General features: G+C 57.2%; 2 protein-coding genes across 2 annotated transcripts in view; both read left to right on the plus strand.

The window, feature by feature from the left end:
• Positions 1 to 674: 674 nt before the first annotated feature.
• LOC104507660 (multidrug and toxin extrusion protein 2-like) lies at positions 675 to 8563 on the plus strand. The gene is made up of 17 exons (XM_010149010.1): positions 675 to 686; positions 1524 to 1625; positions 2128 to 2196; positions 2557 to 2705; positions 2862 to 2904; positions 3603 to 3647; positions 4056 to 4153; positions 4392 to 4489; positions 4790 to 4903; positions 5118 to 5185; positions 5479 to 5587; positions 5983 to 6058; positions 6385 to 6454; positions 7073 to 7205; positions 7560 to 7654; positions 7879 to 7960; positions 8328 to 8563. The coding sequence occupies exons 1-17, from the start codon at positions 675 to 677 to the stop codon at positions 8561 to 8563; spliced, it is 1599 nt and encodes a 532-aa protein (XP_010147312.1).
• Positions 8564 to 10441: 1878 nt separating this feature from the next.
• LOC104507661 (multidrug and toxin extrusion protein 1-like) overlaps positions 10442 to 14897 on the plus strand; it is a gene marked incomplete at its 3' end in the record, with an annotated part of 5247 nt that continues 791 nt past the window's right edge. The window contains 15 exon segments of the mRNA XM_010149011.1: positions 10442 to 10481; positions 10484 to 10596; positions 10686 to 10787; positions 10968 to 11036; positions 11315 to 11463; positions 11571 to 11613; positions 11727 to 11771; positions 12160 to 12257; positions 12455 to 12552; positions 13079 to 13192; positions 13326 to 13393; positions 13640 to 13748; positions 13921 to 13996; positions 14075 to 14144; positions 14429 to 14562. Of these exon segments, the coding sequence (XP_010147313.1) occupies positions 10442 to 10481; positions 10484 to 10596; positions 10686 to 10787; positions 10968 to 11036; positions 11315 to 11463; positions 11571 to 11613; positions 11727 to 11771; positions 12160 to 12257; positions 12455 to 12552; positions 13079 to 13192; positions 13326 to 13393; positions 13640 to 13748; positions 13921 to 13996; positions 14075 to 14144; positions 14429 to 14562 (1328 nt within the window).

A 14897-nucleotide genomic window follows, 5' to 3' on the forward strand; every position in this document is an offset into this window, starting at 1 on the left:
GTGTGAGCATCACCGCGGGACTCGGACGCACCGGAGGAGAGACCGAGGGCCCCGAGGGCTAAGCGCTGCCACCGCCGCTCCTTCTCCCTGCTCCCCGGCGGCACAGGGGCCAGCCCGGTCCCTCCCTCCCGCGCTCGGTGCTGGCTGGGCTGCTCGAGGCACAGCTGCAGTGAAACCGCCCCCATTCCGTCCTTAATTGTCATCCAAGTGCTTATTCTTTTGCCGCAGGAATTCCTGTTCCTGTCCAGCTTGGTCCACGGGCAGCATGGCTTTAGATCTGCGCAGGGGGTGGGGAATAAGCCGTTAAATTGCTCTGTGAAACCAGCCTGTGGCTCCAGCACTGCCGCCTCTGCAAAGCATCACAGCTCCGGGCTAAATCCATTGCACGTGAAGTTTTGTGCTTTGACTCTTTTACTCTCTCTGGTAGATCAGTACCAACCGATGAACTTCTCGGAGGTGTCCTCCCTGACACCAAAGCACCAACCTGCTGTGATCAGGCAGCAGAGGAAGTATAGACGGGTTTCAGTTTCTGTAGCTGAATACACCAGCCCCAGCTCAGTCCCCTCAACCGTCCCACCTACGGCACAGCCAGCTTCTCCATGTGCGCAAATAACCTCAAAACCAAACCTACAGCTGTCAGTTAACGCACGTTTCATGACAAACCTTGCACTGGAATGGTCCTGCAGGTATGGACCCCTCCTGCTGGGATTATTCATAGGCAGGTCGAACATGCCCAGGCCTGGCAGGAGAACCACATCTGCAGGCAGCAGTGGGATGTCTGGAGAGGAGAAGGTTTTGTTCTGTTCTTCCTCTGACCCCGCAGGAGCTGGTTCTCCAGGAGCGTTGGGCTCTCGGCTTGCCAACTGCCGGGCGAAAAGGAATGGGAGCTGATGCTGGGCATGGTCCCCAGCTGTGCCCACCCTTCAGCGGGTATAAATGTCTCTTAACTCCTACCATCTGGTTCTAGCTGTGCCATGACTCCATGCCTCAGATGCCTGTTGAGGGGCTGTCCTCTTGCCAAGGGAAAATGAGGTCTGGAGTGCAGTCCCTGATACAGCATCCTTAAGCTTCTGGCAAGGAAAGAGCAGGCTGGACTTGGCGTCTCTCCAAGAGGAAAGGACATTGTGGTTTGAGAGAAGGGTTTCCCCCAGATGCACAGAAGCACAGAAAATCATTGGGATTTTTGATTTTTCCTTCCCCATGCATCTTTCATCCTGGAAAAGAGGATTTCTAGTGAAGCCGTTAAGCCGCATGTAAACAAGGTCATCTGCCCCACTGCCTACGTAACACCAGAATTCCACAGGGCAGGTAGAGGTCTGCGTTCAAAGACAAAGCCACCAAGAGCCTGTATGAGTCCTAGAGCAGCGCTGTGAGTAGGGACAGGTTCCTAAGACAGCAGAGGCGAGGTGCTGCAGTGATGCCAGGAAATGGGGCTGTTCATACTCTGACTCCTGGGGAGGGGTGGTGTTCATTCAAGTCCTGATCTGTCCTTATCTCACCGTCTCTTCTTCCTCCCACCCTAGTTTGTTGCCCAGCTGCTGGGGTTCCTGATCAGCGTGGTTAGCTCCATCTTCTGTGGCCACCTGGGGAAAGCTGAGCTGGATGCTGTGACGCTGGCCGTGTCTGTATGTATTACTATGAATTCCCCTCTGATATAAAACGTACAAATAACATGTCACCAAAACAAAAGGAGAAAAAACCCCAAACCTGTAGGAATGTATCTGTGAGGACCATGTGCGTAAGCACAGCCTGATGCAATGTGAACATTGCATCCTCCAAAGCCTTCTTTCTTTTGCCCTGAGCACAAGCAGGAGATGGGAACTGTGCCAGTGCAAGGCCAAGCTCTGGACCTGGCCAGACCTGGGGGTGTGCAGGCAGCTAGGAGCAGCCCTGTTAGTGGTTCCTTAGGTATTCACCCCTTGCTAGAGGATCCTTTTTCACACCAGAGGAGAGAAGAGGCTGTTTAGATAACAATAATGTATTATTCTGAGAAATGGAGAAGGGCTGGAATCTCCCCAAAAACTCGTAGCTGAACTGACTCCCCACCCAGTTGGGAAAGACACAGTGCTCTGGGCCAGCTTCCCTGTCACCCTCCCTTGCAACCCAAGTCCCTTGTCTCTCCTGCAGGTTATCAATGTGACTGGCATCTCCATCGGTTCTGGTTTAGCCTCAGCATGTGACACACTGATGTCCCAGGTCAGTAGCAGTTCCCCCTTTCTTGTGTCTGGTTAGATTGGTGATGTCTGGCCTCCTGTGCAGCGTTATTTGGGCACAAAGAGCAGGAGGACAGCAGCTTCCAGCCAGCACGGGGCTACAGATACACTGGCTGGAGCCTGCTCACACCCTGCAGCTTCCTAAGGAGCCTGGGGTCGTGCCTGGGTAGCAAAGGGATGTACAATCCACCTGAGAGCCAGTTAAACCCAACCAGCCTGGCACTAGGCACCACAGGGTGTGGGAAGGGCATTTAATCAGCCTGTTGCTGCCCTGGGTCCTGAGCATTTGCCCAGACCCTTTAGTTCTCTGTAATACTCACCTTGGTCTGCTCTCCTGACTCAGACCTACGGCGGCAAGAACCTGAAGCAGGTGGGCACCATCCTGCAGCGGGGCATCCTCATCCTGCTGCTGTGCTGCTTCCCTTGCTGGGCACTCTTCATCAACACGGAGCAGATCCTCCTGCTCATCCGACAGGATCCCGAGGTCTCCAGGTCAGGGGGTGAGATCGAGCCCATCTGGACCAGTCATTTGGCTGTGGGTTGCCATGTGGTGTTGAAATCAAGGCTCCGTGGAGCTTGAGTACAACACTGCTTGGCTTGGCTCTTGCTTTGCTGTATCATTAACTGGGGAAACAACTCTCTTTCCAGGTTAACTCAGGTCTACGTGATGATTTTTATTCCAGCGCTTCCTGTAAGTTGCTGCTAAAGCTGTTACAAGCTCTGTATCCCTCAGCCCTCAGTAACATGTGGGGAACCAGGGGAGGGTTTTTGCTCTGTGGATCACAGGCACCATGGTTTAGGGTTTTACAGCGTGCCCCTTGATCTTGGGCCTTAACAGCTCTGTATTGGCCAGCAGCTGCTGGACCAGCAAACACACACTCTTTTCGTCTAGCTGTGCAAAGGCTTTTACTGCAGGCCACGTGTCTGCACAGCAAGTCACTGGCAGTGGACATTGGAACCAGGGACTCCAGGCTCGCTCCGAGATAAAGGCTGCAGCTTGCAGTTTGCACACTCGCAGCTGCTGGGCTCTGGCTAGTTACGCTGTCTGTCTGGAGAGCCTCCTCCAAGACACAGAACAGTACCCTTGAGAACAAGAGTCTGTAGGTTAATGCTTTCTTCCAAGTTTTCCAGGAAGAAGCATGGGAGCTCTCCCATTTGGAGGCTGATCTCTCTTCCCAGTGGGAATGGGAGGTGCCTTTTGTTAGTCTTGGCTTGGGGTACAGCCAGTGCTGACAGATGCCACGCTTCAACCAGACCACAGGAGCAAGGTGCTGGGCCATGTGCCTGCCTGGGGCACCCTCAGAAGTCGGTGGGAAGAGCTGAGGGAAGGGCCTGTCTGTGTGTGAGACGGCAGCTGGCTGCAGATGACATGAATCCTGACTCTTGCAGGCGGCGTTTCTGTACCAGCTGCAGACAAGATATTTACTAAGTCAGGTATTGTATAACTAACCAGGTTCTGGGCCGTAGATTAAAGGTATTCCTAGGAACGTTGATAAAGTTTGGGATCTAAGTTCATCCTGTCCCAGGGAGAGCTGGGCTGAGGAATATGTGATGCACAGCCTGCAGCCAGCTCTGCGGTGCAGGAGGAGCTCATGGGAACCACCCTTGGTTTGCTCCATTTCCCCATTGCTACTCCCCAACTCTGCATTTTGTTGATGGCACCAGCTCTTGAGCTTTGCATGCTGCCTTCCGCATGTCTGCCGCAATCCAGCTTTACCTGCAACAGGAGCTGCCTTCTTGGCTTTCTCCTTGGGCATTGATGAACGTCTCCCCTTTGTTTGCTGGATAGGGGCTTGGGCAGTGCTGGAGAAGCAAACTCCAAAGTCTTTCCTTGGCTTCCAGGCGATCATTTTGCCTCAGGTGTTGACAGGGATCGCAGCCAACATCCTCAACGTGGCCATGAACGCCTTCTTCCTGAATGCGCTGAATCTGGGCATGGTGTAAGTTTGAGCAGATGCGGTGGCGGCCTCTCCCTGGGTGCAGGGGTTTGCTCAGGGCTGGGGGGGATGACCTGGGTGCCCAGTTCTGCCATCCTCTGCCCTCAGCCAACAGCCTGGAAAAGATAAGGCTGGAGGGATCTGCCCCGTATCTGCAGCAAGGCTTGTATGGGTGCCACCAGGTATCTCCTGCTGTGGCTGGGGAGGACGTCCTTTGTAATCTGCTTGTCTCTCTCCCCAGGGGCTCTGCCTGGGCTAACACTGTTTCTCAGTACACCCAGGCCATACTCCTCTTCCTTTACGTGTGGTGGAAGAAGATCCATGTGGAGACGTGGGGAGGTACCGTTCATAGCTTAACCCTTCAAAATACCAGTGTCTGGCCCTGAGGATTTGGCACTGTCACCAGCACCTGATAAAGGGATTACCATATAGCCACGGCCTCAAGGCCTTCACTGTAGCTCCAAGCACATTCTTGTTGATCATCCTGTCTCAGGAATGGTACAGCAGCAAGATTAGGCTGATGTCCTGTGAGCTGCCATGGTGGTTGTCCTCGGACATCATCCACATGAGCATATGGCTCCCTTTTTGGGGGAGGAGAGGGAGTGCATGCATTCATTCGGCTTCACCTCCTCATTGCAGGTTGGACCCGGGACTGCCTCCTGGACTGGGGCTCCTTTATCCGACTGGCAGTGCCTGGCATGCTCATGATGTGTATTGAATGGTGGACCTTTGAGATTGGGAGCTTCTTGGCAGGTGAGTCCAAATACTCTTTTTCCCCTGGTTCATCAGGACATCTCCCAGCCATCCGTGCTGTGGTGGGTGCCTCTGAAGGGTGTCCCCAGAGCACCTCTCGCCTGCAGGGTTGATTCTGCAGGGTGCTGCCATCTGTGAGATGGGAACTCTGTACTCACTGCGTCCTTCTCAGAAAAGGAGAAGTTTTAATTAGGTCAGAATTAATCTTTTCCAGGGCTGCTCGGTGTGGTGGAGCTGGGTGCGCAGTCTATCATCTACGAGCTTTCCTCTGCGGCCTACATGGTAAGGGCTGAGTCTATGAAACTGGGATCCTGGGAGGACACCCCCCATGCAGGCACTGGCCCTGCAGATCAAGCTGGGGAGGGAAGCAGGGGTGGGAAGATGGAGTTGATACCAGGCAGGTGATGACTCTTGGGTCTGCTGCACTTCTAGGGGTGTGCTGCAGATGGAAAATCCCTTTACTGCAGCAATGCCAGTTTGCCCCAAATTCCTTACTGGGGTAGAAGAAAATTGCTGCAGGCTCTGTTGCTGCTGCAGGCCTATTGCCACTCATCTCCTTGTCTCCTGCTACTCAGGTGCCTCTGGGCTTCAGCGTGGCTGCGAGTGTCAGAGTAGGCAATGCCTTGGGATTGGGGGATGTGGTACAAGCCAAGACCTCCTGCATCACTGCCCTGCTGTGCACAGGTCAGCCCAGGTCCTGCAGAGGGGAATAAAGGGCAATTATCAGCAAATGGTTCATTTTTCCTCTCACTGGGGTGGGGACCCCCTCTAGGAACCCAGACCCACTTGCTTGGACCCTCTATTTGGGGAAGGTAAGACCCTGCCTTTCCTTTTCTGTTAGGAACCTGGTGCAAAGCCTTTGATAGTTACAAATGCAGTTTAGCATTCTGTCATCCACCTGCAGAAGGTGGAGGGAGTATCTGGGCAAAAAGTGGGGAAAACAGACTTGTTCTCTACTGCAATACCACTTGGGTTTCAGCCAAGTCCTGTTCCCATCACCTGAAGCCCCTGAGGTCTGGGTCAGGAGCAGGACATGCTGCCCTTGAGGCAAGCGATTTGACCATTTCTTTTTCTTTCAGGAGTTCTTGCTGTGGTGGTTGCAACGTTACTGGGAACCCTAAAGGACGTGGTGGGATACATCTTCATCAATGACAAGTGGGTTAACAGGGTTTCTTTTGAGTATTATTACCTTCTCAGAGGGTGCATTTTATACCCCAGGAGCTGCTGAGAAGCTACTGATGGAGTTCATAAACCTCCGTCTGCCAAACATGTTCCCCAAAGGTTCCTCCCCGCTGGGCAGCAGGGATGCTGCTGACACTGGGACACTACCAGGGTGGTACCCAAGCTGCACGCATCCCCTCAAGTGTCGTGGGCTGGGATCAGGCTCCATAGCTGACCAAGGGAGATATGTCGGGACCAGAGAGTCCTTTGGGACCAGGCTGTGCTGCTTTCTCTGACCAGTACGTACATCTTTCCAACAGGAAGATTGCTGTCTTGGTGTCCAAAGTGATGATCATCTTTGCTCCGTTCCACTTGTTTGATGCAGCAGCAGTGAGTACTCCAGCATGTGGAGTGATTCCTCTCTGCAGGTTGGGGTGCAAAGGAGAGTGCAAAGCTGCCTCTTGCTCTTTCTTCATCTGGTAAAATGATACAGAGAAGCAAACTGATAAACTGCCAAAGTGGCTGCTTGCATTACCCAACCCACCTCAGAGTCCCTGTGCGTGTAGTTGCCCATGGGCATTGCTGCAGAGCAGCCCAGTTCTCTCCCTTTTTTCCCCCTGGCAAGGTTTCAGCTTTTAACTGGCTTGTCAGAGTGGCACAGCTGGATCTTCAGAGACATCGGGCACTCACAGCATAGCAGAGGGCTCATACAACTGATTGGATAGTAATTTCAGCCTGTTTCCTCCTGTTGCGTCCATGGGAGAGGGACCTGGTCAGTATGGAAAGCACTATGGGGTCTGCTGGCATGCCTGTCTCTGCAGACACGTTCCGCACTGGGTCAGCAGCAGGAACGAGAGGAGCCCTGCGCTCTGTGACGTGGCTCTGGTCCCTCTTAGCGCTGCGGGTTCCCCTGCTCCCAGGGCTGTGCCACATCCCAGAGCTCCCATGGTGGTACCTTCTGTAGCACGTACTCTCCCACCGACTGATCCCTCTGCCCGCTTTCCTCAGGCGACTTGTGGCGGCGTGCTGCGGGGCACAGGGAAGCAGAAGATGGGTGCTATCGCCAACGCCATCGGCTATTACGCCATCGGCCTGCCCATCGGCATCTCCCTGATGTTTGCAGCTAAGATGGGGCTGTTAGGTACGTGTGTCCCCCACTGCGAGTCTGGCTTGGTACAAGCTGCCAGTGCTGCTGCTGGGCCAAACGCTGTGTCTCCAGCCAAGGCTCAGCCCTGGAACTCGGATCTGTGGGGCCGGACCACACACCCAAGCATGTGAGGCAGGCTCTGAGTAGCCCCCATCAAACTGGGGCTGAGATATCCCAGTAAATCCAGGCTTGCTCCCAGATAGGACCCCCCTAGGAGCTGTTTGCCCTCAGGGCAGCTCTCCCACTGAGACTGGGTTAGAGCGGGGCGATAACCTGACCCGACTGAAGTCTTTGGGCATTTTGGCAGTGGCCGCAAGCCCTCCCTGAAGTCACTCTCCATCCCTGCAGGTCTGTGGGTGGGGATGATCATTTGCATCTCTTTGCAAGCCCTTTCCTTCTCGGCTTTTGTCCTGCGCATAGATTGGAAGAAAGCTGCAGAAGAGGTGAGATTTGTGCTTCTAGTAACCCCTACAAGGTGCTAGGTGAGTTCCTCTCCCGTTACAGTGCCACAGCCCTCTGGGAGGAGGCAGAAGTGAAATGGGATCTGTCCTCCCAGGAGCAATTTGGTCCTGAGCATGCTTGCTTTGGTGGAGGGAGGATGCTCGGTTTGCTTGGCTGGGTAGGACACCCTTGCTCCGGGACCAGCAACTTTTCCATGTGTTTTTAGGCTCAAGTCCGAGCTGGACTGAAAAAAGAACTGGAAGATGTGAACTCCAATGGCACAGCTGCTAACAAAACATCTGCTGTGGGTATGTAACCAGACCTGACAATGAGGAGGGAGCCCAAATTCTCCACCCAACCCTTCCTTTCCTTCACAGTCACGGCAGCCATGCCTGGCCAGCAGGCCCAGTGGCACTTCTCCTGTGCTTAGTAATGGGGTACAAGATACCCCGTTACCCCTGTCACCACGCTGGCTGCTCCAGGGAAGTGCCTGGACGGCCAGCCAGCATCTGCCTTACCTGGGAACGTGTGCCACTTCGCTGTGGCATGTCCTAGTGTCCCTCTGCCTTGGGAAAGGACTCTCACGACTGTCACTCCTGCTTGTGCAGCATCAGGCTGGGATCCCCCGACGCTGCAGCTCGGCTTCCCTGCAGCACTCCCGTCTCTGTTGCGCAGATTATGTCTCCGTTGACACGGACACCGTGGACACTGTGGTCCTGCCTGAGAGCATTGTGGGAGGGGAGAGGCAACCTGACCACCAGCTCATCACGCAGGAGCAGCCTGCTGCCATCTCTGCTCCTCCCGCTGTGGCATGGAGGGCTCTGGTCATCCGCCGCGTGCTGGCTGCTGCCACTGCCGTTGCTGTCCTGCTGGTGGGCATACTGGTCCGGCTCCTCACTGGCAACGGCTAGAACCAGTGACGATGGGGAGCTGTGCACGGAGCAGGGAGGGCACATGGTTATGGCCCAGGAGGAAGACGGTACGGGGGGAGGAATTCCCCCTCAGTTCCTTTTAAAGAGTCACTTTGCTCAATTTCTGGTTAACTCACAATGTTTTATCCCACACGTGGAGTTCTTAAAAGCGTTGAGGATGTGGCATCTGGGAGGAAAGTGCTTGAGAGCTGGTCTCTTTCCTGCACTGCACTGGGATGTCACTGGTGGTACGCGGGAGCGCATCCTGCGGCTGGCCCAGGAAGGAGACGGGGACCTTGTGCTGCTGCCCTGCTCCCTGGGGGCATTTGTCTGTGTCATTTGCTACTGGCAGAGGCTCTCGCTGCCCGCAGCACCAGTCTGTGCCAGCATCTCGGCAGGGCAGAGCCTGCTCCCTCCTGCTGCCGTGATTTTGGTGGAAGGTGGATGAATCCCCCGGCAGCTGCCAGGGCGTTGGGCTCTGGCTGCTGGCCCAGCCTTCCCTGCGGGGTGGCAAGCACAGGGCCTAAAGCAACTTTCCTTTGCACTTTTGTAAGGTGGGATTTTGATACAATAAAGTTTTCTGAGTAAATGTTGGGCTGTTACGGTAGTGTGAGCGTGACCCCGGTCATTGGCACCGCTAAGCTGACAGAGGGGAGATGCGTGCCTGGTTTTTGCAGCACGGTGGGCTTTGCACAGGGAACAGCCTCCTGGCCCTGATGTTTGGGGCTAGCTGTGGGTGCAGCAGCAGCCGGGGCCTTGTTTCAGTTAGGCTGATGGCATGCTGCTCCCCTTGGGTCCGAGCAGGGGTTTTGCACCTCGATTGCTCCTATGCCATTGCTGAGCTGCTGAGATGGGGGTGGGGTGTTGTACAAGCCCGCAGAGCTGCCAAGGCTCTGTGTCTTGATGCAAACACCCCAGCACTGCCTGCCCACCCCCTGTCCCACGGTCTTACCCTGCAGCTGCGTAACAGCAAGGCCACTGCCACCTCAGCATGGTGCACGCTTAGATGTTGGAGGTGAATGCCGTGGGGAGCCGGTGCATGGCACCTCTGCCACCCCACAACTCTCCCGGCGTGTGGGGCTGGTTGCCTGCGGGCTGGGAGTGAAAGGGCATCACATAAAGGAGTGTGAAACAGCCATCAACCATGAGCGCAGCAGCCTCTGCCCAGATGTGGGGAAGATGTGCCAGACGCTGCCCTGCTTGGAGTCGAGCTGGTTTTGGGATGGGAGCCTGTGGAGAGAAGGAAGGCTGCCTTGCCTTGCCCCTTGGGCTCCCACCCCATCCCACCAGAGCCCACCTCCCGCTCCGTGCAGGGGATGGTCAGCTTCCCCTCCCTTTCCCCTGCCCTGGGCCAAGGCAGGATGCTATATTTGGCCTGGCAGAGCGATGCTGGTGAAACCTGACGCTGCTGCAAGGCTGACAGCAGGAGCCAACGGGGCTGGCTTGTCTTGGCCACCGACATGCCGTGATGAGAGGGGCTGAGAGGGGCAGCAGCCCCACCACTGCCAATCACAGCTCGCCGGAGAGCGCACAGTGCTCGTGAATCCTCCATCGCTGCTGGAAGAGGACGACAACCCTCCAGCCCACCGGAGCAGTAGAGAGGTATGAGGGTTCGTGGGAGCAATTCGGGAAGGGCTCAGCCCCTACACTGACTGAGGACAGGCAGCGAGTGCTCCCCAACTCCTTGCCCTGCCCTGACCCCACTGCCTACACTTCCCATCGCCAACCGGGCTGCCGGCAGCAGGGAGCATGTGGCCGGCTCACCCGGCCCCGGCTGAAGTTCACCCCACCGTGGTTACACATTGCTCGCCCTGGCAGGGTGGTTTTAACAGAGCGTGGAGGAGCGGAGCTGTTTCACTCCCCTGGCAGAGCGGCAGCATGAAGCAGGCGAACCTCCCCGAGGAGAACGGCATCGGCGACAGCACGAGCTCACACCCGGTAGCTGCGGGAAGAAACACCGCTGGCTCCGGCGCCTGCTCCCGGACAACTTTTGGGAGGATGCAAAGAAGCTGCTGGTGCTGGCTGGGCCGCTGGTAAGGACCCTGGGAGGAGAGTGTCCCCCTGCCCCAGCACGGCCGCCCCTGCTCACCTCCATCCCTGACCTCATCTCCTCCGCGCTCAGATCCTGATCCAGCTGCTGATCTTCCTGATACACCTCGTCAGCTCCATATTCTGCGGCCACCTGGGCAAGGTTGAGCTGGCCTCCGTCACGCTGGCCATCGCTGTAAGCATTCCTGGGGGCTGCGCCAGGCACCAGCTCCCACCTGCTGACACTGGGATGGGATACAGGAACAGAAGTGGACAAGGATAGAGATTTCGGGCTCCCCCTTTTAGCCCCTCTCCCTACCTAAACATCTTAAATGCTCACATTCGCTCTTTGGGGCTCTTTAACTCCTTTTTCCAGGTTATAAATGTTACTGCCATCTCCGTAGGTTATGGTTTGTCATCGGCATGTGACACCTTGATATCACAGGTAAGTGACCGATTCTGGCATTTGTCCTGGAGCTGCGGGGTTTTCCAGCATTGGCTGATGCTGCCCAGGCACTGCATGGAGCCCCGGCTGTGCCTGGGAGCTGGGAAAGCTTGTCCCCATGCAGCAACCCCATAACAGGGAGCTCCGTGCTCCCCTCGAAATACCAAATCCCTCCCGGATGGTCTGCAGGGTGACCAGGGCTGCTCCACGCTCCGCAGGGTCCCTGCGTCCACTCCCCGGCGCTGGCGTGAGCTCACGGCCACCCTCTCGCCTTGCAGACCTACGGCAGCAAGAACCTGCTGCGCGTGGGGGTGATCCTGCAGCGTGCCACCCTCATCCTCCTGCTCTGCTGCTTCCCTTGCTGCGCCATCCTCATCAACATCGAGCAGCTCCTGCTCCTCATCCGCCAGGACCCCGAGGTCTCCAGGTCGGGTGGTCCCGTGGCTCAGACGCCACTGCCTCGTCCCTCCCCGGCGCGAGGAGGGGGTGGCTGTGGCCATGGCCCCTCGCTAGCCATGCCTCGTGTTCCCCCAGGTTAACCCAGCGCTACGTGATGGCGTTTGTCCCTGCTCTCCCGGTGAGTCCCTGTGGGCCACGCAGGATCCCCCTGATCCCGCTCCCGTTTCCCATGGCAGCAGCACAGCCCCTGCTCAGTGCTGGCCTCACCTCATCCAGCCATTTCCTTTTCAGGCGGTTTTTCTGTATAACCTGGAGACAAGATACTTGCAGAACCAGGTGGGTCCTGCAGCCCCCGCACCCAGGAAGGGTCAGCCCTGGCTCAGGGCTCCCTTCAACCACACATCCAGGGTTTTCATGCTCACCATTCCTGGGGGCAAGGCAGCATTTGTCCCCGCCAGCGCCCAGGTGTCCCAGAACAGCTCTGACCCTGGCCATCACCCCATCCCACAGCCAGTTGTATCCATGTGCCTGATGGACCTCCCTTCATACTCCCTCAGGTCAGGGATTTACCTCCCACGCACTCATTTTCCCAGCAAGGCGACATCGTCGGAAGTTTATTCTTTAGTTGAGGAAGCTGCTGAGCGTGGGGCTGGCGGAGACCTTCGCACTCCTCTCCCAAAGCTTTTGGGAAGGCGGTGTCGCTCCCATCGCCTCCTCTTTGCAGATGATCATGTGGCCGCTGGTGCTGAGCGGGATCGTCGGGAACGTCGTCAACGTGATTGCAAACTGTGTCTTCCTCTACGTGTTCCATCTGGGCATCGTGTGAGTAGCGCCCGCGTCCCACGGAGGAGAAAACACGACACCTGGCAACGACAAGGGACCTTTCAGGGACGTCGGCACCCCAAGGCGCGGCCGAGCATCCGGTGCTCGCGGGGGCACGGCAGGACATCACGCTCTGGCACTCCCTGGCCAGGGAGGCGTGAGCGGCGTGCCAACGACCTTTCTTATTTCCTTTGCAGGGGCTCTGCCTGGGCCAACACCGTTGCCCAGTATTCACAAGCCATTTTCTTGTTCCTGTATATTATAGGCAAGAAACTCCACGTGAAGACCTGGGGAGGTAAGGGCATCTCCCCACCTCCCTCCCGTTCCCGCTTTACACGAGCGTTCAGGAGTTTTCCGCCACCTCTCTCAGGTGAATTCTGTTAGTCCTGGTGGTAAATATTAACTTTTGGCTCGGTGCACCCCAGGAATGCGGTGCTGCTTCGGTGGCAGTGCGTCACGCGCGAGCGTTGGCAGAGCACCGTGCCGGAAACATTAATTCTGGAGAAGCGAAACTTTCTGCTGAGGCATTGTAGGCTTCAGCCCCGAAGCCGGATGTGCACAGATGTAAGCATGAGGTTGTCCTTGGACAACTCTGCTCCGGGAGGGATGAGCTGAGGGTTGCACTGCTGCGTGGCCCACGGGATGGCGTCAGCAGAGCACGTATGTGCATGCTCAGCTGCTGGAGGTCCCATGGAGCTGAGGAGCGTGGCTCTCGTGGCTCTACAAACAGGAACGGTCCCTCCAACTGCCGTGGGTACTCTGGAGGATGTGATATGTGGCCAGCCCGGTCAGCCATCAGGTGATGTTCCTCCTCTCCGCAGGCTGGTCCAGCGAGTGCCTGCTGGAGTGGGACAGCTTCACGTCCCTGGCTATCCCCAGCATGCTCATGATGTGCATCGAGTGGTGGACCTACGAAATCGGGAGCTTCCTCATAGGTCAGCAGAGAGAGCCAGCTGCAAGGAGGGGGACAGGGCATGAGCCGGAGCGGCATCTGCAGCAGTCGCGGGGGACAAGAGCAGTTCTCCCCCGGGCACCCACACCCCCAGCTGACCCTCTCCTCTCCCCCAGGTCTGCTCAGCGTCATCGAGCTCTCTGCCCAGTCCATCATCTACGAGGTGTCCGTTGTGGCTTTCATGGTAAGGGCTGGGCGTTATTATTTCAGCCCAGAGCTCCCCAGGGACAGTCACCCAGCAAAAATCAGCAAAACTCGGTCTTCCCCCTCTGCACCAAAGCCTCTCCCCGCTCCTGCCCATCGCTCCCACAGAGATGTTTTAAATTAAATCCCAAACTCCATCCCCCTCTCTGCCGGGCGGTTATTCCGCTCTCACGGCGACAGCCCCATTACCTGGCTGCGCACGCGAGCCTCAGCCCTGTGGTTCCAGATCCCGCTGGGGCTGGGCACGGCCGCCAGCGTGCAGGTGGGGAACGCGCTGGGTGCTGGCGACGTCGAGACGGCCAAGAGATCCTCCTCCACCAGCCTGCTCTGCACAGGTCAGGCCATCCGTGTGCCGGGAAGCCTTTGCCGGGACTCCTTCCAGGCACAGCAGGAGCAGGGAGCGTTCGCCGCCCTCTGCCCACAGTGACCCCTCTTATCCCCCTCCGGCTGCTCCCGAGCTCCCCGTCACGGCCCGGGCTGGCCTCAGCGCTTTGCTCTGTTTTTCAGGGGGGTTTTGCATAGCCGTGGGGGCCATTTTAGCTGCCACAAAAGATGTGCTGGGATACATCTTCACCCGTGACACGTGAGTGCCCCCGGCTCCCGGCTTCGGTGCACGGGGGTCGGTTCCCAGAAGCGACGGTTGACTCTCCTCTGTCCCCAGGGAGATCGTGGACTTGGTGGCCTGGGTTATGCCTGTCTACATTGTCTTCCACTTGTTTGAAGCCACGTGTGTAAGTCCCTGGGGATGCTGCGATTTTCGGTAGGGGTTGGTCGGTCGAGGCTCCCTCGCGCTGCAGGCGAGCACCGACACCCTACAGAGCTCCTGGGGTCACCCCTTAGGAAACACAGAGTGCACGAAAAGGTGATGACCCACAGACCCAGGCAGGGACACAGAAATAACCAGGCAGAGGCGGGGAGCTGGGTCATCACCAGGCTGGTTCACCAGCTCCGGGGCAGAGCCCTGAATTCAGTCAAGGCGGTGCTCCTGGCCCCAGCCCCTCTCCCTTCCCCGCAGGGTGCCTGCAGCGGGGTGCTCAGAGGCATAGGCAAGCAGAAATTCGGTGCCATCCTCAATGCTGTGAGCTACTATGGTGTGGGCCTGCCCCTGGGAGCTGTGCTGCTCTTCGTGGCCAGGATCGGCGTCATAGGTACCGACTGCAGGGCACACAGCTCTGCCTGCCCCCAAATCCCCCGCCGGTACGCTTCCCCCAGCTCCACCGATGGCTCACCATGGCTCTCCTGCCTGGCTGGGTACTGGGAACACTGGGGTGGACTGGGATGGCCCCTGCAACTACTGAGAGCTTTTAATTGTACTGGGGAAAAATCAACCGCTGCCAGGTCTGCTGGGCAGCCCCACAGCAGGGATCCACGACCGCCCCATCCCCGTGTCCCTGCTGACCTCGGTGACATCCCCTTCTTGACTGGGATCCCGAGATGCCGTCGGGGTTGGGTTTGCTCTGGCTGATGCCAGCGTGCCATCTGCA

The sequence above is a fragment of the Eurypyga helias genome, unplaced genomic scaffold, assembly GCF_000690775.1.
Source record: "Eurypyga helias isolate BGI_N326 unplaced genomic scaffold, ASM69077v1 scaffold24373, whole genome shotgun sequence".
Lineage (NCBI taxonomy): Eukaryota > Metazoa > Chordata > Aves > Eurypygiformes > Eurypygidae > Eurypyga > Eurypyga helias.

Coding starts and splice junctions, on each gene's coding strand:
- LOC104507660 (XM_010149010.1), top strand. Junction 5,186..5,478: donor TTTCCTCTGCGGCCTACATG/GTAAGGGCTGAG, acceptor CCTGCTACTCAG/GTGCCTCTGGGCTTCAGCGT. Junction 6,059..6,384: donor TACATCTTCATCAATGACAA/GTGGGTTAACAG, acceptor TCTTTCCAACAG/GAAGATTGCTGTCTTGGTGT.